The sequence below is a fragment of the Rhinoraja longicauda genome, chromosome 1 (genome assembly GCF_053455715.1).
Source record: "Rhinoraja longicauda isolate Sanriku21f chromosome 1, sRhiLon1.1, whole genome shotgun sequence".
NCBI lineage: Eukaryota > Metazoa > Chordata > Chondrichthyes > Rajiformes > Arhynchobatidae > Rhinoraja > Rhinoraja longicauda.
In genome coordinates this window covers 10,392,919-10,414,218 of record NC_135953.1, presented here as the reverse complement: position 1 = coordinate 10,414,218, position 21,300 = coordinate 10,392,919, and the positions used below count along the sequence as shown (strand labels likewise).

The following is a 21,300-nucleotide window of genomic DNA, read 5'->3' as shown; positions in this document are numbered from 1 at the left end:
GTAATTCCACCACTATGCCCGATACAGTGAATAAAAGTGCAGAATTTGGCCTTTTTGCTTGCTTAGACTGCATTATGGTGGGGAACACCAGGTGGGGTCAGAGTGCTTCTGGGAAACACTGAAGGCTGACTTTTGTATCTCAAAATATAGTGCAGGAGTATGAGCATCATTGTGGCATAAATCTCCTGAGTGCTTTTTCCCTTCACGTGCAGTGTAAACTGAATGTGAGCCATTGTAAAAAGTAGTGGGGTGATTACTGATACCTCTGGCTTGGATAATTTCCAGATGGTATGACCTGCAAGTTTGGTGTTGATATGAATTTAAATTGATTATTTCAAATAACTGTAGGCACAAGGAACTGCTGATGCTGGAGTCTTGCGTTGAACACAAAGTGCTGGAGTATCTCAAAGGGTCGGGCAGCATGGATACATGGATATGCTATGTCCTAGACAATGGGTGCAGGAGAAGGCCATTCGGCCCTTCGAGCCAGCACCACCATTCAATGTGATCATGGCTGATCATTCTCAATCAGTGCCCCGTTCCTGCCTTTTCCCCATACCCCCTAACTCCGCTATCCTTAACCGCTCTATCTAGCTCTCTTGAATGCATTCAGAGAATTGGCCTCCACTGTCCTCTAATGATGATGCCTGACCTGAGTTATTCCAAGCTCTTTAATTGTCTGGTGTTGCGGAGGGAAAAAAACCCAAGACTATTTATCTTGGCTGTCTAATGTTGATTGTATTGCACCACAAATGCATGCAGGCAAAGACTACTTGCGGTGCCATTATGTTTAGAGATAGTAATGAATCTGCATTCACCATACGTGGGAGAGTCCAGAACCAGGGGCCACAGTTTAAGAATAAGGGGTAGGCCATTTAGAACGGTGACGAGGAAAAACTTTTTCACCCAGAGTTGTAAATCTATGGAATTCTCTGCCTCGGAAGGCAGTCGAGGCCAATTCTGAATGCTTTCAAGAGAGTTGGATAGAGCTCTTAATGATAGCGGTGTCGGGGGGTATGTGGTGCACAACCAGTACAGGGGTACTGATTGTGGATGATCAGCCATGATCACATTGAATGGCGGTGCTGGCTCGAAGGGCCGAATGGCCTACTCCTGCACCTATTGTCTGAGTGCCAAAAATTGCAAAATGAATCCTCTTAGGATATAGATCTTGATTATGCATTTTGGTAGACTTAAGTACTGGTATATCCCTACCTAAAATTGTGTTGGGTATCTTTGGTGTGTAGTTTTCTTTGGACCGTTCAATTGCCAAATGGTGAACTTCAATGTTGGAGAGATGTGAAGTCATTTAAATAGGATGGGTGAATTTGAAAGATGCATTGTTCTATACCCACCAGTAGACTTGGAGTGTCTCCGATTATGCGTTGAGCACTCTGTGCACATGGCTTTGAAAGAAGTGCTCATTAAGATCTTGTATCACTCTTTCAAAGATAAAGGCATTGGTGCAGCGACTGCTTAAGTGCTGAACATCTACGATGGACTTCAGTGGCCAGTATGAACTTCAGAGCCAGGAGAACATGAAGCCATTTATGAGTGCAGTGGGTAAGCTCGAATTTTAGAGATGCAGCGCGGGAATGGGCGGGGGGGGGAAATGTTTACGTTTATACCAAGCCAATTAACCTCCAAATCTGTACGTCTTTGGAGTGGGAGAAAACCGCAGATCTCGGAGAGAACCCATGCGGGTCACGGGGAGAATGTGTGTCACCGACAAGCACCCACGGTCAGGATTGAACTAATCAGGGGGTATGGGGAGAAGGCAGGAACGGGGTACTGATTGAGAATGATCAGCCATGACCACATTGAATGGCGGTGCTGGCTCGAAGGGCCGAATGGCCTCCTCCTGCACCTATTGTCTATTGACCTGTCTACGGCGCTGTAAGGCAGCACATCTACTGCTGTGCCACCTCAAATCGGTCTTTTTCTAAATGTTGCATCTAATAAGCTACCTGTTGCAGAATGTAGAATTAAACATTCTTGCACTAGTTTTCGTTTCGAGCGATACAGCGCCCTTCGGCCCACCGAGTCTGCACCGACCAGCGATCCCCGCACACTAACACTACCCCACACACACTAGGGACAATTTGCACATGCATCGAGCCAATTAACCAATAAACCTGTCCGTCTTTGGAGTGTGGGAGGAAAGCGAACATCTCGAAGAAAACCCACGCAGGTCACGGGGAGAATGTACAAACTCCGAACAGGCAGCACCCGTAGTCGGGATGGAACCCGGGTCTCTGGCACCGCAAGCTCTGTAAGGCAGCAACTCTGCCGCTGCGCCACCGTGGCCATCTTGACTCTTGAAATGAAAGTCAAGATTGTTCCAGCAACATGGAGCAAGGTTTAGATATGAAAGCACATCTCGGAGAGAGAGAAGGGAATGAGATGCGGGAGGGTTATTGAATAAGGAGTATATTGCTCACACAAAATTAGATCTCTCACTTAATAGTCACATTTGTTGAGAGACTAGTTATTATGAATGGTATTATAAAAATGACACATTGTAGGCAATTATCTCTCAGTTGAAAGCAAGTTAAACATTGACAAGGTAAGTAGGTATATTTTGTGTCTGCGTTCAGCTCTGATTCATAAATGGAATTCCCAGCCTAGACACATTCCACAATATTTAAAGCAAGACTGACTGCAGCCATGGAGACTCTGAATTATTTAATCACCCCAGACTTCATTATCCTAATCAAATTAAGTCAACGTCACTAATCCCCTTCTTTTTGCCGTTGGAGTTTGATGTTCTGCTGCTAAATCCTTGCAGTGTTGATGAAAGGCTTCCTCCCCCATCTCAATAGACAATAGGCAATAGGTGCAGGAGGAGGCCATTCGGCCCTTCGAGCCAGCACCGCCATTCAATGTGATCATGGCTGATCATTCTCAATCAGTACCCCGTTCCTGCCTTCTCCCCATACCCCCTGACTCCGCTATCCTTAAGAGCTCTCTCTCGCTCTCTTGAATGCATTCAGAGAATTGGCCTCCACTGCCTTCTGAGGCACAGAATTCCACAGATTCACAACTCTCTGACTGAAAAAGTTTTTCCTCATCTCAGTTCTAAATGGCCTGCCCCTTATTCTTAAACTGTGGCCCCTTGTTCTGGACTCCCCCAACATTGGGAACATGTTTCCTGCCTCTAACATGTCCAACCCCTTAATAATCTTATACGTTTCGATAAGATCTCCTCTCATCCTTCTAAATTCCAGTGTATACAAGCCTATATCTCCACTGCCTCAGCACAGGAAAAAAACCTATGTGGTCACAGGGAAAACCTAGAAACTCCATACAGACAGCGCCCGTAGTTAGGATCGAACCCGGGTCTCTGGCGTTGTAAGGCAGCAACTCAACCGCTGCGCCACCGTGGCCGCCCTTCAATTATAACCAAGTACTGTCACACTTTCTTCTGGGTGTAATGTCTAAACACTGGAGAAATTGACTCCAATGTAGTTGTCCTCTATTTTGTCTGCCCTCTAATGTTAACCCTTGTGAATTTAGACTGCCATTCCTATTGATGGGGCACCTCATGGTTACCAGTTTAAATTCCATTTGGAATATTCTGGAGGACCAAGAACCCCTCCCTAGTCCATCACGCCTACCATCCAAGATAACAAATTGATCCCAATTTCTTCACCTTGGATAATTTCCCCCAAGGCAAGCATACATTACTAAAGGGCCTGTCCCACTTAGGCGATTTTAAGGCGACTGCCGGCGACTGTCAAAGTCGTAGCAGATCGCCGAAATTTTCTTTTACCCGACGACAATGACCACGACAATGCCGAGTCAGGTCGAGATTACAGCGTCTTCGGAAACATCGTGAAATTCCCATGCTGTCAATGCTTCTCCGGCGTCCTAATTTTCGCTGAAATCACTGACAAGTCGGTAAGTACTTGAGAGTTTTGAACTATAACATCTTGTATGGGTAACTTAAAAACCAAGCATCACTGTAACAAGGCATAAACTGGATTTACTTCCAGTTTAATAATAGCTGTATTAAAAACAAATAATTTTAAAAGTGGATATTTGTGAAAAGTGTGTGGGCATTCTTTGAAAATGTACGGGAGATGCATATCTGGTTTCTGGGTTGCATATCTGGGTTGGGAGCCCACTTTAAATGTAATGGCTGATGCCCATAAACATCGCGAAATTCCCACACTTACCTGACCGTCAAACTGTCGCCTCCAATCTACCTGTCAAATGTCCTGACGGTAAATAATTTGGTTAAACACAAGCATTTTATGGTATTTTGAAATGACTTTACTTATTTTAATATTACGTGCTTCTAAATGCATCTAAGAGAACCTAGCAAACCTGGGGACAGCATGTGACAGACAGCGCCCGCAATAAGCAACGATACCTGGCGACAAGCCAGCTGTCGCCAAGAAATTTCACTCCGGATGATTTCTCAGTGACGCGCCGAGATCCACTACGATTCTTGGCAGACTCCTCACGATCATGCCCGCGACACCCCGGAGAACTGTCGGCGACAGCCTAGTCACCGGCAGTCGCCTTAAAATCGCCTAAAGCGGGACAGGCCCTTAACTCTGACGATTGAATTTTTTTAAGCACTTTTTGCAATTTCTCCCTTTACCTTGCTCTGTAGCTTGCTGAGCCACGATGGCACCCAAGTCATGTGGTTCTCTACATGCTGGTCCCAGATAGATGTGGATCTCCAATCATTCATTGCAATCCATCCTTTAAACATTATTCCCTTTATCCTGCAGTATATCTATACACTGTGGGACACTCCCCACCCTTCTTGGTCTTTATCATTGGAGTTCCAGATTTTCATTAACTTTCCCTTTGCTATTCTGTCATGGCTGCCATCCACCCTACCTCCCCACCTCCCCACCTCCCCACCTCCCCACCTCCCCACCTCCCCACCTCCCCACCTCCCCACCTCCCCACCTCCCCACCTCCCCACCTCCCCACCTCCCCACCTCCCCACCTCCCCACCTCCCCACCTCCCCACCTCCCCACCTCCCCACCTCCCCACCTCCCCACCTCCCCACCTCCCCACCTCCCCACCTCCCCACCTCCCCACCTCCCCACCTCCCCCCGCAAAGTTGCTCATTAATCCTCCTTGAACATTAATGCTTTTAATCTTGCAGTGGAATAAAGCCTGTACGTTGCATTTTCAAATTCTTTAAAGTTTTTTTTGGTAACGATTTTGTTTTGGTGTTGCTGGAAATGTTATTGGTTTCATTTTAATTGTATTTAACTCTTCCTCGTTTGCAGTGTATCGCATTCTTTTAGAGTGGAGTTAAGGAGTTTCTTTAGTCAGAGGGTGGTGAATCTGTGGAATTCATTTTCACAGATGGCTGTGGAGGCCAAGATAATGGATGTATATTTTTTAAAGTGGGGATTAACATGTTCTTGATTAGTAAGGATGTCAAAGGTTACAGGGAGAAGGCAGGAGAGTGGGGTTGGGGGGGGGAGAAAGATCAGCCGCGAGTGAATGTCAGAGTAGACTGGATGGGACGAATGGGCTAATTCTGCTCTTATACAGTTAATGTGGTTAGACATTGATGTTTTAATGATGTATGGTTCCTCCACCAGGAATCCCAAGTGATGACATTGAGAAGATCAAATATCTAAAGAGTGTGACTAAAATTGTTCAAAATGGAAAAGACTTCATTGTGGCAATACAAACTGGCAATCAGGTGTTTGTTATTAACTTCACCCTTGGGCACGAGACCCATGTGGCAACGCCTGCAGGAGATAGGGTCCAGGTAATGCTATCTTTCAGCATGAATCAGTTTGGATAATAGCCATACATAGAAACATAGAAAATAGGTGCAGGAGTAGGCCATTCGGCCCTTCGAGCCTGCACCGCCATTCAATATGATCATGGCTGATCATCCAACTCAGTATCCCGTACCTGCCTTCTCTCCATACCCCCTGATCCCTTTAGCCACAAGGGCCACATCTAACTGCCTCTTAAATATAGCCAATGAACTGGCCTCAACTACCTTCTGTGGCAGAGAATTCCACAGATTCACCACTCTCTGTGAAAAAAAAATTCTCATCTCGGTCCTAAAAGACTTCCCCCTTATCCTTAAACTGTGACCCCTGGTTCTGGACTTCCCCAACATCGGGAACAATCTTCCTGCATCTAGCCTAGCCAACCCCTTAAGAATTTTGTAAGTTTCTATAAGATCCCCCCTCAATCTTCTAAATTCCAGCGAGTACAAGCCGAGTCTATCCAGTCTTTCTTCATATGAAAGTCCTGCCATCCCAGGGATCAATCTGGTGAACCTTCTCTGTACTCCCTCTAAGGCAAGAATGTCTTTCCTCAGATTAGGAGACCAAAACTGTACACAATACTCCAGGCGTGGTCTCGCCAATGCCCTGTACAACTGCAGCAGAACCTCCCTGCTCCTTTACTCAAATCCCCTCGCTATGAATGCCAACATACCATTTGCTTTCTTCACTGCCTGCTGCATCTGCATGCCTACTTTCAATGACTGGTGCACCACGACACCCAGGTCTCGTTGCATCTCCCCTTCTCCTAATCGGCCACCATTATGGAGAAGGTCAAATCTGGACCAAGGGTTGAGATTTTGGATTGGAGAAAGGCTAATTTTGAGGAGATGAGAAAGGATTTAAAAGGAGTGAAATGGAACTTTTTGTTTTATGAAAAGGATATAATAGAGAAATGGAGGATATTTAAATGTGAAATTTTGAGTGTACAGAGTCTTTATGTCCCTGTTCGGTGGAAAGGAAAGAATAATAATTTGAAAGAGTCGTGGTTTTCCAGAGAAATTGGACACTTGGTTCGGAAAAAGAGGGAGATATACAATAAATATAAGCGGCAGGGAGTAAATGAGGTTCTTGAGGAATATAAAGAATGTAAAAGGAATCTTAAGAAGGAAATTAGAAAAGCGAAAAAAAGATATGAGGCTGCTTTGGCAAGTAATGTAAAAGTAAACCCCAAGGGGTTCTACAGATATGTCAATAGCAAAAGGATAGCGAGGGGTAAAATTGGTCCATTAGAGAGTCAGAGTGGACAGCTATGTGCTGAGCTGGAAGAAATGGGGATATATTAAACAATTTATTTTCTTCGGTATTCACCGAGGAGAAGGATATTGAATTATGTGAGGTAAGCGAAACAAGTAGAGTAGTGATGGAAATTATGAGGATTAAAGAAGAGGAGGTACGGACACTTTTGAAAAATATAAAAGTGGATAAGTCTCCAGGTCCTGATAGGATATTCCCTAGGACATTGAGGGAAGTTAGTGCAGAAATAGCAAGGGCTATGACGGAAATATTTCAAACGTCATTAGAAACGGGGATGGTGCCGGAAGATTGGCGCATTGCGCATGTTGTGCCTTTGTTTAAAAAAGGTTCTAAAAGTAAACCTAGCAATTATAGACCTGTTAGTTTGACGTCTGTGGTGGGAAAATTAATGGAAAAGATACTTAGGGACAATATATATAATATTTGGATAAACAAGGCCTGATTAGAAACAGTCAACATGGATTTGTGCCTGGAAGGTCATGTTTGACTAATCTTCTTGAATTTTTTGAAGAGGTTACCAGGGAAATTGATAAGGGCAAGGCTGTGGATGTTGTCTATATGGACTTCAGTAAGGCATTTGACAAGGTTCCACATGGAAGGTTGATTAAGAAGGTTAAATCGTTGGGTATTAATAGTGAGGTTGCAAGATGGATTCAACAATGGCTGAATGGGAGATACCAGAGGGTAATGGTTGACAATTGTATGTCAGATTGGAGGCCAGTGTCTAGTGGAGTACCCCAAGGATCTGTGTTGGGTCCACTGTTGTTTGTCATTTACATTAATGATCTGGATGATGGTGTGGCAAATTGGATTAGTAAATATGCAGATGATACTAAGATAGGTGGAGTAGTTGATAGTGAGGTAGATTTTCAAAGTCTACAGAGAGGCTTGGGCCTTTTGGAAGGGTGGGCTGAAAGATGGCAGGTGGAGTTTAATGCTGATAAGTGTGAGGTGCTGCATTTTGGTAGGACAAATCAAAATAGGACTTACAGGGTAAATGGTAGGGAATTGAGGAATGCAGTGGAACAGAGGGATCTGGGAATAACTGTGCATTGTTCCCTGAAGGTGGAATCTCATGTGGATAGGGTGGTGAAGAAGGCGTTTGGTATGCTTGCCTTTATAAATCAGAGCATCGAATATAGAAGTTGGGATGTAATGTTAAAATTGTACAGGGCATTGGTGAGGCCGAATCTGGAGTATGGTGTGCAGTTCTGGTCGCCAAATTATAGGAAGGATGTCGACAAAATGGAGAGGGTACAGAGGAGATTTACTAGAATGTTGCCTGGGTTTCATCACTTAAGCTACAGAGAGAGGTTGAACAGGTTGGGTCTTTATTCTTTGGAGCGTAGAAGGTTGAGGGGGGACTTGATAGAGGTTTTTAAAATTTTAAGAGGGACGGACAGAGTTGACGTGGGTAGGCTTTTCCTTTTGAGAGTGGGGAAGATTCCAACAAGGGGACATAGCTTCAGAATTGAGGGACAAAAGTTTAGGGGTAACATGAGGGGTAACTTCTTTACTCAGAAGGTGGTGGCTGTATGCAATGGGCTTCTGGTGGAGGCAGGCTCGATTTTATTATTTAAGAGTAAATTGGATAGGTATATGGATAAGAGGGGATTAGAACGTTATGGTCTGAGAGCAGGTAGATGAGACTAGGTCAGGGAGAGTGGTCGGCGTGGACTGGTAGGGCCGAACGGGCCTGTTTCCGTGCTGTAGTTGTTATATGGTTATATGGTTATATGGTTATTCAGGTAATAGTCTGCTTTCCTGTTCTTGCCACCAAAGTAGATAACCTCACATTTATCCACATTATACTGCATCTGCCATGCATTTGCCCACTCACCTAACCTATCCAAGTCACGTTGCAGCTTCCTAGCATCCTCCTCCCAGCTAACACTGCCCCCCAGTGTTTCATACAATTGCATGAGGTCAGCCTCTTTAAATACAGCCTTGTATCAAATACTTGTAAACTACGTTTAGTTTAGAGATACAGTATGAAAACAGGCCTTTCGGCCCATCGAGTCTGCACCGACCAGCGATCCCTGCACATTAACACTATCCTACACACACACACACACACACACACACACACACACACACACACACACACACACACACACACACACACACACACACACACACACACACACACACACACACACACACACACACACACACACACACACACACACACACACACACACACACACACACACACACACACACACACACACACACACACACACACACACACACACACACACACACACACACACACACACACACACACACACACACACACACACACACACACACACACACACACACACACACACACACACACACACACACACACACACGCTAGGGACACTTTTTACATTTCTACCAAGCCAATGAACCAACAAATTTGTACGTCTTTAGGATGTGGGAGGAAACCCAAGTTCTCTGAGGAAACCCACGCAGGTCATGGGGAGAAGGTACAGACCAGCGCCCGTAGTCGGGATTGAACCCGGGTCTCTGGCGCTGTAAGGCAGCAACTCTACCACTGCGCTGCTCTCTACCTGCCATGCCTTTAGTGGTGTAGAAATTGAATGCTTCAATTTGTGGGGTTTTTAAAAAATATTTGACTTCCATGTTTTCGTGCTTGCTTAGGCCGTAATGAACCTGGAAGGGGAAAATAAGCTGGTTGTTAACACGAAGGAGATCACTTCAGTTGCAGAGTTCATTGATGATCTGCTGATTCATGTAAGTTAAAGTTGGTGGCCGTAATGTAAAACTGTGGCAGTTGCCTTGCAAGAAGCAACGTGTGAGGGTTTGATTGAGCTGATGTTGTGGGTCTCCTAAGATGAAGTAACATGGTCTTGAGCTGGCCTGTTGCCCAGACTCTGGTGGCATTATCTGCCCACCTGATCTATTCCTGCTGTCAAAAGCCCACTAGGCATCGAATGTCTCTGAACACTGGTAACTGAGAATAAAAGGATGTAAGTTTATAAGGAATAGGCTATTCGGCCCATCAAGTCTACACCACCATTCAATCATGGCTGATCTATCTCTCCCTCCTAACCGCATTCTACTGCCGTCTCCCCATAACCTCTGACACCCGTACTAATCAAGAATCTCTCTATCTCTGCCTTAAAAATATCCACTAACTTGGCCTCCACAGCCTCCTGTGGCAATGAATTCCACAAATTCACCACCCTCAGACTAAAGAAATTTCTCCTCGTCTCCTTCCTAGGTTAATCTACACATTCCTGGGCTCATTCTTGTAAACCTCCTCTGGGCACTCTCTCCAGAGCCAGCACATCTTTCCTCAGATATGGTTGCCATAGCTTTAGCTTTAGAAAGATGAGGAGGAATTTATTTAGTCAGGGGCGTGGTGAATCTGTGCAATTCATTGCCGCAGGCAGATGTGGAGGCCAAGTTATTTGGGTATTTTCAAAGCGGAGATGGGAAGAGAAGTTAAAATGGTTAGCAACTAAGAGATCCAGTAGGCCTCAGAAATAGTGTTTGGGGAGATGTTTTTTTGTAAACCAGCATCTGCAGGTCATTATTCTCAATATTGATGGTCTCCCAGTATCCACCTCCCCTCCCCTCACATCCGGAATCTTGGAATCATCTTTGATCAAACCCTCTCCTTCGACAAACACATCAAACACATCACAAAGACAGCCTTCTTCCACCTCAAAAACATTGCCCGTCTCCGTCCATCCCTCTCCTCCACAGCTGCAGAAACCCTCATCCACGCCTTCATCACCTCCCGTCTGGACTACTGCAACAGCCTCCTCTATGGCGCACCCTCAAAAATCATCAGTAAACTTCAATACATTCAAAACTCCGCTGCCCATCTACTCACCCACACCCCGATCCGTGACCATATCACCCCCGTCCTTTACAAACTCCACTGGCTCCCCATCCCCAGAGAATCCAGTACAAAATCCTCATGACCTACAAAGCCCACCATAACCTGGCCCCATCCTACCTGACCGACCTCCTCCACAGGCACACTCCCACCTGCACCCTCCAATCTGCTGCTGCCAATCTCCTATCCCCCCACATCCGGACCAAACTCAGATCCTGGGGGGACAGGGCTTTCTCCATCGCTGCCCCACCCTATGGAACTCACTACCCCAAACCGTCAGAGACTCCTCCTCACTCACCACATTCAAAACACCACTGAAGTCTCACCTGTTCAGTACTGCCTTCAACCACTGAAGGTCACCTCACCTTCTGTCTCCTTTCTCTGTTCGTTTACTTATTTATCTATTTATTCACTTCCCTATGTTCTTTAAATCCCTGTAAAGCGTCTTTGAGTATATGAAAAGCGCTATATAAATGTAATGCATTATTATTATTTCTCAAGTTTCTCTTGTCTCATTTCAGACCATAACTTGGGGCAGCATTGTTTACAAGCGGATAAGCAAAAAGATTGAAGAACCTGATGAAGATCAATGTAGTTCATTATAACTGATTAAAAACAAATTAATAAAAGTTGCACGATGAATATTGACTGCAGATGTGTTTTTCTGAAGTAATGCAATTAAGTCATTTTCCTTGAGTCGTCCCCATATTTGGTGAACATACTCATTAGCAAAATATTCATGATTATTTGAGTTTACCAAGCATGAGCCCCTAGGAAAGATTGTTAGTGTGGTCTATAAATTCTTCTAGAGTGGCACCTTTGTAGACTGGATGAAGGCTTTGCCATGCTGGCATTCACAGTTGGGAATTAGACTTGCAGTGTGGACTCAATGGGCTGAATGGCATACTTCTGCTCCTCTGGCTTATGAACTAATTGAGTCTGGAAGTTGGGATGTTTTGTTGCAGTTGCACAAGATAGACAATAGGTGCAGGAGGAGGCCATTCGGCCCTTCGAGCCAGTACCACCATTCAATGTGATCATGGCTGATCATTCTCAATCAGTACCCTGTTCCTGCCTTCTCCCCGTACCCCCTGACTCCACTATCCTTAAGAGCTCTATCTAGCTCTCTTGAATGCTGAATCAAAGATGCTGTAAAGGTGTTGGGGAGAAGGCAGGAGAATGGGTTTGAGGGAAAGATAGATCAGTCATGATTGAATGGCAGAGTTGACTTGATGGGCCAAATGTCCTAATTCTGCTCCTTGGCATTTGTGAACTTGTGTTCACTCTTTTCTCGATGCTACAGAAAAGGGTGCCAATGTTGAGGATATTGCTACAACTCCAGGGGGAGGTTGGGCAGGCTTGGACTTTACTCCTTGGAATGTAGGAGCCATGAGGTGTTTAAATCTATGAAGGATATAGTTGGGTTGAATTTAGTCTTTTTTTCCCCCAGAATTATGGAATTGAGAATTAGGAGGAAGAGTGGTAAGTGGTAAATGTGAGGTTATCCACTTTGGCGGCAAGAACAGGAAAGCAGAGTATTACCTGAATGGTGGCCAATTAGGAAAAGGGGAGATGCAACGTGACCTGGGTGTCATGGTGCACCAGTCATTGAAAGTAAGCGTGCAGGTGCAACAGGCAGTGAAGAAAGCGAATGGTATGTTAGCATTCATAGCAAGAGGATTTGAGTATAGGAGCAGGGAGGTTCTGCTGCAGTTGTACAGGGCCTTGGTGAGACCGCACCTGAAGCCTTGGATGGAGTACAGAGAAGGTTCACCAGATTGATCCCTGGGATGGCAGGACTTTCATATGAAGAAAGACTGGATAGACTAGGCTTATACTCGCTGGAATTTAGAAGACTGAGGGGGGATCTTATTGAAACATATAAAATTCTTAAGGGGTTGGAGAGGCTAGATGCGGGAAGATTATTCCCGATGTTGGGGAAGTCCAGAACCAGGGGTCACAGCTTAAGGATAAGGGGGAAGTCTTTTAGGACCGAGATGAGAAAACATTTCTTCACACAGAGAGTGGTGAGTCTGTGGAATTCTCTGCCACAGAAGGTAGTTGAGGCCAGTTCATTGGCTATATTTAAGAGGGAGTTAGATGTGGCCCTTATGGCTAAAGGGATCAGGGGGTATGGAGAGAAGGCAGGTACATGTTACTGAGCTGGATGATCAGCCATGATCATATTGAATGGCGGTGCAGGCTCGAAGGGCCGAATGGCCTACTCCTGCACCTATTTTCTATGTTTCTATGTTTCTAAGACTTGATGGGAACCTGAGGCCCAATGTGTTCAGAAAGAAATGGAGCAAGCTGCCAGAGGAAGTGTCATAATTGTACAGCATGGAAATGGGTCCTTTGGCCTAACCTATCCATGCCAACCAACATGCCCCATCTACACTAGTCCCACCCGACTGCATTTGTTCTATATCCCTTTAAACTTTTCCTATCCATGTACCTGTCCAGATGTCTTAAATGTTATAGTACTGCCTCTGCTGGCAGCTCATTCTGAAAAAGTTGCTCCTTGGGTTCCTATTCTATCAAATTGTTGGTGAGAAGGTAGTTCGGTTGGCAGATAACAACTGGGAAGGAGCTGTCCCTACTGTTCGTACTTCAGCAGAATCAATGAACTGTAGATGCTGCTTTACACAAGGACAAATCTACTGGAATTTTTTGAGGATGTAACTAGGAAAATTGACAGGGGAGAGTCAGTGGATGTGGTGTACCTCGACTTTCAGAAAGCCTTCGACAAGGTCCCACATAGGAGATTAGTGGGCAAAATTATGGCACATGGTATTGGGGGTAGGGTACTGACATGGATAGAAAATTGGTTGACAGACAGAATGCAAAGAGTGGGGATAAATGGGTCCCTTTCGGAATGGCAGGCAGTGACCAGTGGGGTACCGCAAGGTTCGGTGCTGGGACCCCAGCTATTTACGATATACATTAATGACTTAGACGAAGGGATTAAAAGTACCATTAGCAAATTTGCAGATGATACTAAGCTGGGGGGTAGTGTGAATTGTGAGGAAGATGCAATAAGGCTGCAGGGTGACTTGGACAGGTTGTGTGAGTGGGCGGATACATGGCAGATGCAGTTTAATGTAGATAAGTGTGAGGTTATTCACTTTGGAAGTAAGAATAGAAAGGCAGATTATTATCTGAATGGTGTCAAGTTAGGAGGAGGGGGAGTTCAACGAGATCTGGGTGTCCTAGTGCATCAGTCAATGAAAGGAAGCATGCAGGTGCAGCAGGCAGTGAAGAAAGCCAATGGAATGTTGGCCTTCATAACAAGAGGAGTTGAGTATAGGAGCAAAGAGGTCCTTCTACAGTTGTACCGAGCCCTGGTGAGACCGCACCTGGAGTACTGTGTGCAGTTTTGGTCTCCAAATTTGAGGAAGGATATTCTTGCTATGGAGGGCGTGCAGCGTAGGTTCACTAGGTTAATTCCCGGAATGGTGGGACTGTCGTATGTTGAAAGGCTGGAGCGATTGGGCTTGTATACACTGGAATTTAGAAGGATGAGGGGGGATCTTATTGAAACATATAAGATAATTAGGGGATTGGACACATTAGAGGCAGGAAACATGTTCCCAATGTTGGGGGAGTCCAGAACAAGGGGCCACAGTTTAAGAATAAGGGGTAGGCCATTTAGAACGGAGATGAGGAAGAACTTTTTCAGTCAGAGTGGTGAAGGTGTGGAATTCTCTGCCTCAGAAGGCAGTGGAGGCCAGTTCGTTGGATGCTTTCAAGAGAGAGCTGGATAGAGCTCTTAAGGATAGCGGAGTGAGGGGGTATGGGGAGAAGGCAGGTACGGGGTACTGATTGAGAGTGATCAGCCATGATCGCATTGAATGGCGGTGCTGGCTCGAAGGGCTGAATGGCCTACTCCTGCACCTATTGTCTATTGTCTATTGACACAAAGTGCTAGAGTAATTAGCGAGTCGGGCAGAATCTCTGGAGAATATAGATGGGTGATGTTTTGGGTTGTTTCTTCAGACTGATGGGTCAGATTATCAGTCTGAAGAAGACTCCCAACTCAAAAATGTTAACCTGTCCATGTTCTCCAGAGATGCTGCCTTGACCCACTGATTTACTTCAGCACTTTGTGTAGTGTTTGTTTTGATATCTATTCCACTCTTTAGACCCAACCTCTATTTCCTCAGCTTAAATCTAATCTCTTGTACTTGCCCAAAGGGCTTTTTGAAAGTTCAGTATTGTGCACTGTGCTGGGAGTGATAGCCCAGACATGCTATTCCAAAGCAGCTCTGTGACCAGAACTAAACACTGTCACTGAGAACAGTACAGGAATGGGGCCCCTTAGCCACCATGTCTGTGCCAAACATGATGCCAAGTTAACCTAGTCTCCTCTGCCTGTACATGATCAATATCCTTCCATTCCATGTACATGGAGAGGATTGTTAAATCAAATTCTTTACCTTCAGTCTGAATAATCACACGTGATACTGGATTAGCACATCAGATTTATTCCACCATGGGGTTCTTCCCGAGAAGATCTCCAGACACAACACTAGTGTCTGAAGAGATCTCAACTCAGGGGAGGGGAAGAAGAACAACTTCTCCACCATTGTTTACTTTTTTATACAGAAAAAGAGAGGTGTGACAAAAAGAAATCAAGGACTCTCTTCAGACACTAGTGTTGTGTCTGGAGATCTTCTCGGGAAGAACCCCATGGTGGAATAAATCTGATGTGCTAATCCAGTATCACGTGTGATTATTCAGACTGAAGGTAAAGAATTTGATTTAACAGGATGAGACGGAGTTTCTTCCCACAGGTCATCAGGATTGTTAACTTTTATAACTCAAGGGACTACATTTTGTCTTCTCTATATTAACTTTATTTATATGCTGTAACTGTAATTCTTTTTTTTGCACAATCCGCAGGCATTGCCACTTTCATTTCACTGCACATCGTGTATGTGTATGTGACAAATAAACTTGACTTGACTTGACTTGATCCACTTGGCTATCTAAAACCCTCTTGAGCACAACTATCATGTGCAGGTAGTATCTCTGCCTGTGATCACAGCTATGGCAGTCGACTGTAATTAGAAAATGAAGCAGGAGAGACCACAAACAGATTTTTTATTTGCGATTAGGAAACCTAGAAAACTATTGCAAGATCTCACGTTTTACAGAGGGTTACTATTTGGTAGCTTCACATTCATTCGAGTCTCTTTGCCGACAAGACGTGAGGAGACTACAGCTTCAAGAAGCAAAAACATTGTTTAAACGACATCATTTAAAAAAAATTTTTTTTTTTTGCTAAATGAGGGGGGGAAAAAAGAGTTTAGAAGACCAGCCCTGAACAATCGCATTGACAAAACGGGAGTGACTACAGTGAGAGATTGGAGCTTTTGTTCTGATGGATACGTTCAAAAATATGCCTGAGGATGATAAATTGGAACGCAGGTGGCAGTGTGAGGTAGTGTTTCTCGAGGTAGCTGCCTTGCACCTCCAGATCAACCCCTGTAATCCTGGCCTCTGTGCCAACATGTGTGGGGTTTTGCACGTTCTCTCTGTGACTGCCTTTGGTTTCCTCCCTGTCCAGATCTCGCACTAATGCAAACTCACTCAATGCCAGCTTGTATACAAAAAACAGGGATGCAATGCTGAGGCTCTACAAGGCCGCATTTGGAATATTGTGAGCAATTCTGAGCACCATATCGAAGGAAGGGTGTGCCAGCTCTGGAGAGGGTCCAGACGAGGTTTACAAGAATTATCTCCAGCAATGAGGAGGTTAACCTTTGATGAGCGTTTGACGACACTGGGCCTGTACTCGCTGGAGTTTAGATTGAGGACGGACCTCATTGAAACATTCGGAATAGTGAACGGCTTGGATAGAGTGGATGTGGAGAGGATGGTTTTTACCAGTGACATAGTCTAGAAACAAAAAGGTCATAGCCTCAGAATTAAATGATGTCCTTTTAGGAAGGAGATTAGAAATTTATTTAGTCAGAGGGTGGTGAATCTGTGGAATTCTTTGCCACATAAGGCTGTAGAGGCCAAGTTAGTGGATATTTTTAAGGCAGAGATAGTCTTGATTAGTACGAGTGTCAGAGGTGATGGGGAGAAGGCAGGAGAATGGGGTCAGGAGGGAGAGATCGATCAGCCATGATTGAATGGCAAAGTATCGATGGGCCAAATGGCCTGATCCTACTATCACTTCTGACCTTAGGATCCCAGAGAGGTGTTAGTTTTACACAAACTGACAGCTGAAGATTACCTTAAGTAGAAGGAAACTTGGGACAGACAAAGAAACTGCAGACTTTAGAGATACAGCACGGAAACAGGCCCTTCGAGTCCGCGCCGACCAGCGATCACCCCTGTACATTAGCGCTATCCATTTACTAAAGCCAATCAGCCTACAAACCTGCGCGCCTTTGGAGTGTGGGAGGAAACCGGAGCACCTGGATAAAAACCCACACAGTCACAGGGAGAACGTACAAACTCCGTGCAGACCCGTAGACAGCATCGAACTTGGGTCTCTGGTGCTGTAAGGCAGCAACTCTACCGCTGCGCCACAGTGCTAGTGGATGGGGATACGAGGGGAAATATGGGACTGGTGATAGATAACTGGCACTGACGAGAAGCCAAATGGCCTTTGTTCTTGCTGGCTCTGACTCTATGAGTGAGTTTGGTGTTAGGCTATTAGTTTAGTTTAGAGATTCAGCGCGGAAACAGGCCCTTCAGCCCACCGAGTCCGCACCGACCAGCGATCCCCGCACACTTAACGCTATCTTACACACACTAGGAACAATTTACAATTGTACCAAGCAAACTAACCTACAAACCTGCACATCTTTGGAGTGTGGGAGGAAACCGACGATCCTGGAGAAAAACTACGCTGGTCACAGGAAGAACGTACAAACTCCATACAGACAAGCACCTGTGGTCAGGATGGAACCCGAGTCTCTGGCGCTGTGAGGCAGCAACACTACCGCTAGGCCACCTTGCTGCCCCAGCTTTCATTGTCGTTGAAGTCTACGAGCATTTTGCTAGGTGAATATTCACCTGACAGTCCACCCAGAGTCTAATAAACTACAGACAGATCAGCTTGATCACAAGAAGTTGGTGGTACGTGAAATGCTGCTTCTCGAAAGATGGTTAACAGTCCCAAAATATATCCTCGATCTCGAGTTCATGACCACAGGCACGTAGGTTATGGGGAAATGTAAAATGCCGCAAGTGAAGGAAAATTACAGGCCAGACCTACTGATCTGTAGGAACAAAGAACTGCAGATGCTGGTTAGTGCACAAAAAGACACAGAGTGCTGGAGTAACTCAGCATGTCAGGCAGCATCCCTGTGGTAAACATGGACAGGTGACAGGTTTCGGGTCAAGACTTAAGGGTTTAGACAGGTGCATATACAGGACAGGTTTAGAGGGATGTGGGCCAAACGCAGGCAGATGGGACGAGTGTAGATAGGACATGTTGGCCGGTAAGTGCAAGTTGGGCCGAAGGGCCTGTTTCCGCACTGTAAGACTGTATGATTCTACGAATCTCCACCCATTTATAGCTTGGTTTATTGTCATGTGTACCGAGGTACAGGGAAAAGCTTTTGTGGCGTGCTGTGCAGTCAGCAGAAAGACAATACGTGATGTCATTCGATCCATTTACAGTGTATAGATACATGATATACCGAAACATCACCCATCCATGTTCTCCAGAGATGCTGCCTGTCCTGCTGAGTTACTCGAGCTTCTTGTGTCCTTTCATGCCTTCTAAATTGTCATTTAAGGCAGAGAAATTGAAAATTGTCCTCTGATGCATGCATTAACACATTATTTGTGCACGTTAGTATTAGTGTCAGTTTATTATTGTCTTGTGCACTGAGCTACAGTGGAGAAAACCATGGGCTTGTATACACTGGAATTTAGAAGGATGAGGGGGGATCTTATTGAAACATATAAGATAATTAGGGGATTGGACACATTAGAGGCAGATAACATGTTCCCAATGTTGGGGGAGTCCAGAACAAGGGGCCACAGTTTGAGAATAAGGGGTAGGCCATTTAGAACGGAGATGAGGAAGAACTTTTTCAGTCAGAGGGTGGTGAAGGTGTGGAATTCTCTGCCTCAGAAGGCAGTGGAGGCCAGTTCGTTGGATGCTTTCAAGAGAGAGCTGGATAGAGCTCTTAAGGATAGCGGAGTGAGGGGGTATGGGGAGAAGGCAGGAACGGGGTACTGATTGATAGTGATCAGCCATGATCGCATTGAATGGCGGTGCTGGCTCGAAGGGCTGAATGGCCTACTCCTGCACCTATTGTCTATTGTCTATTGTCTATTGTCTATTCTTGCCTTCCACCTTTGAGGTTTGAATGCACTGATGTGAATGATTCACTGTGATGAATGTTTCTTTTGTTTGGTGTTGGTTTATGATTGTATGTGTTATTGCATTTTTATTGATTATTCTTATTGGTCTTATTGTTGAACTGCGGGTAATTTTTCATTTCACTGCACATTTATGTGTATGTGACAAATAAACGACTATTGACTATTGACTATAGAAACTGACCTTAAAGCTGCGATCAATGTAAATCAAAAGCAAAAAATAATAAAAAATTGCAGATGCTGGAAATCTGAAACAAAAACAGAAACCATTGGAAAAACTCGGCAGATCGGGCAGCATCTGTGGAGAGAGAAAAACAGTCGACGTGTCAGATTTCAGATTCAGACCTCGGCCTTCCACTGTTTCTCTTTCCGCAGATGCTGCCTGACCCGCTGGGGTTTTCCCAGCACGTTCTGTTTTTGCTTCGGCAGCCTCCCGCATCTCCGGGTCACGACGATGCAAACAATGGGGGATTGAAAGTCGACCGCCCCACAGGGCTTTCCTTTTATAGCCAACAGATTCCTAAAAACGATCAGTGTTCTCCACTTGAGGAGAAGTGGCCCACCCTCCCCTTGCACCAAGCCACCCGTCCCACAGGTCACGGCACGTTGCCCGCGGGAACCGGGGCCAAGCCTCGGCGTCTCACTTCCGTCTGTGGAAGAGCTCCTTGATGTAGTTGCCGGCCGGCTCCGCCATCACCTGCATCTTCTGATTCTTCAGCGCGGCCTCTCTCATCTGGTGGTAAATGAACTCATTCTCCTTAAACATCCGCAGCTCCATCTCGGTCTGGCAGCGCATGGCCTGGGGATCAGAGACAGCGGGGGTCAGCAGCAGTACCGGCGGAAACACTGCCAGCCCGGCACAGCGGCACAACCACAACCATGGGCCTCTGACTCAGCATGGGCCGAAGGGCCTGTTTCTGTGCTGTATCACTATGACTATTATAAGATTATTAAGGGGTTGGACACGTTAGAGGCAGGAAACATGTTCCCAATGTTGGGGGAGTCCAGAACAAGGGGCCACAGTTTAAGAATAAGGGGCAGGCCATTTAGAACTGAGATGAGGAAAAACTTTTTCAGTCAGAGAGTTGTGAATCTGTGGAATTCTCTACCTCAGAAGGCAGTGGAGGCCAATTCTCTGAATGCATTCAAGAGAGAGCTGGATAGAGCTCTTAAGGATAGCGGAGTCAGGGGGTATGGGGAGAAGGCAGGAACAGGGTACTGATTGAGAATGATCAGCCATGATCACATTGAATGGCGATGCTGGCTCGAAGGGCCGAATGGCCTCCTCCTGCACCTATTGTCTATTGACTACGACTCCATGACTGTGCTATGTGGCTCAATGGGTCTATGGCTCTACGGCTCAATTAACCTACAAACCTGTAGAAATGTGGAAACATAGAAAGGTAGGTGCAGGAGGAGGCCATTCGGCCCTTCGAGTCAGCACCGCCATTCAATGTGATCATGGCTGATCATACAAAATCAGTAGCCTGTTCCTGCTTTTCCCCATACCCCTTGATTCCTCTAGACCTAAGAGCTAAATCTAACTCTCACTGCATCTCCTTTTTCTCTCTCCCTCTCCCCTCCCCTCCCTCCCTCTCTCTACCTCCCTCTCTCCCTCACTCTCCTTCTCTCTCTCTCACTCCCTCTCTCTTTCACTCCCTCTTCCTCCCACTCTCTTTCCCTCTCTCACTTGCTCTGTCTCTCCCCCTCTCCCCCTCTCCCCCCCTCCCCCTCTCTCCCTCCCCCTCTCTCCCACTCTCTCTCCCCTCTCCCTCTCCCTCTCCCTCTCCCTCTCCCTCTCCCTCTCCCTCTCCCTCTCCCTCTCCCTCTCCCTCTCCCTCTCCCTCTCCCTCTCCCTCTCCCTCTCCCTCTCCCTCTCCCTCTCCCTCTCCCTCTCCCTCTCCCTCTCCCTCTCCCTCTCCCTCTCCCTCTCCCTCTCCCTCTCCCTCTCCCTCTCCCTCTCTCCCTCTCTCCCCCTCTCCCCCTCTCCCCCTCTCCCCCTCTCCTCCTCTCCTCCTCTCCCCCTCTCCCCCTCTCCCCCTCTCCCCCCCTCC

At 45.9% G+C, this 21,300-nt stretch overlaps 2 protein-coding genes across 3 annotated transcripts in view; one reads left to right on the top strand and one right to left on the bottom strand.

Annotated features, from left to right (window-relative positions):
• The first annotated feature begins 1,496 nt into the window (after positions 1-1,496).
• On the top strand, positions 1,497-11,499 carry LOC144598637 (fatty acid-binding protein 1, liver-like). Its single transcript, XM_078408850.1, has 4 exons — positions 1,497-1,563; positions 5,578-5,750; positions 9,688-9,780; positions 11,416-11,499. Exons 1-4 carry the CDS (start codon positions 1,497-1,499, stop codon positions 11,497-11,499), a joined length of 417 nt encoding a protein of 138 aa, XP_078264976.1.
• Positions 11,500-19,886: 8,387 nt separating this feature from the next.
• The window catches only part of smyd1b (SET and MYND domain containing 1b), a 46,573-nt gene continuing 45,159 nt past the window's right edge, over positions 19,887-21,300 (bottom strand). For both annotated transcript variants that reach the window (XM_078408837.1, XM_078408840.1), the window contains one exon: positions 19,887-20,045. In XM_078408837.1, coding sequence (XP_078264963.1) covers positions 19,887-20,045 — 159 coding nt within the window. The remainder of the gene's footprint in view (positions 20,046-21,300) is intronic.

What these genes read in the sequence shown, in the direction of transcription:
- LOC144598637 (XM_078408850.1), top strand. Translation starts at nt 1,497, where the DNA reads ATGGACTTCAGTGGCCAGTATGAACTTCAGAGCCAGGAGAACATGAAG. An exon ending in CTGCAGGAGATAGGGTCCAG is followed by an intron (nt 5,751 to 9,687) that starts GTAATGCTATCT and finishes GTGCTTGCTTAG; the next exon opens with GCCGTAATGAACCTGGAAGG. An exon ending in TTGATGATCTGCTGATTCAT is followed by an intron (nt 9,781 to 11,415) that starts GTAAGTTAAAGT and finishes GTCTCATTTCAG; the next exon opens with ACCATAACTTGGGGCAGCAT.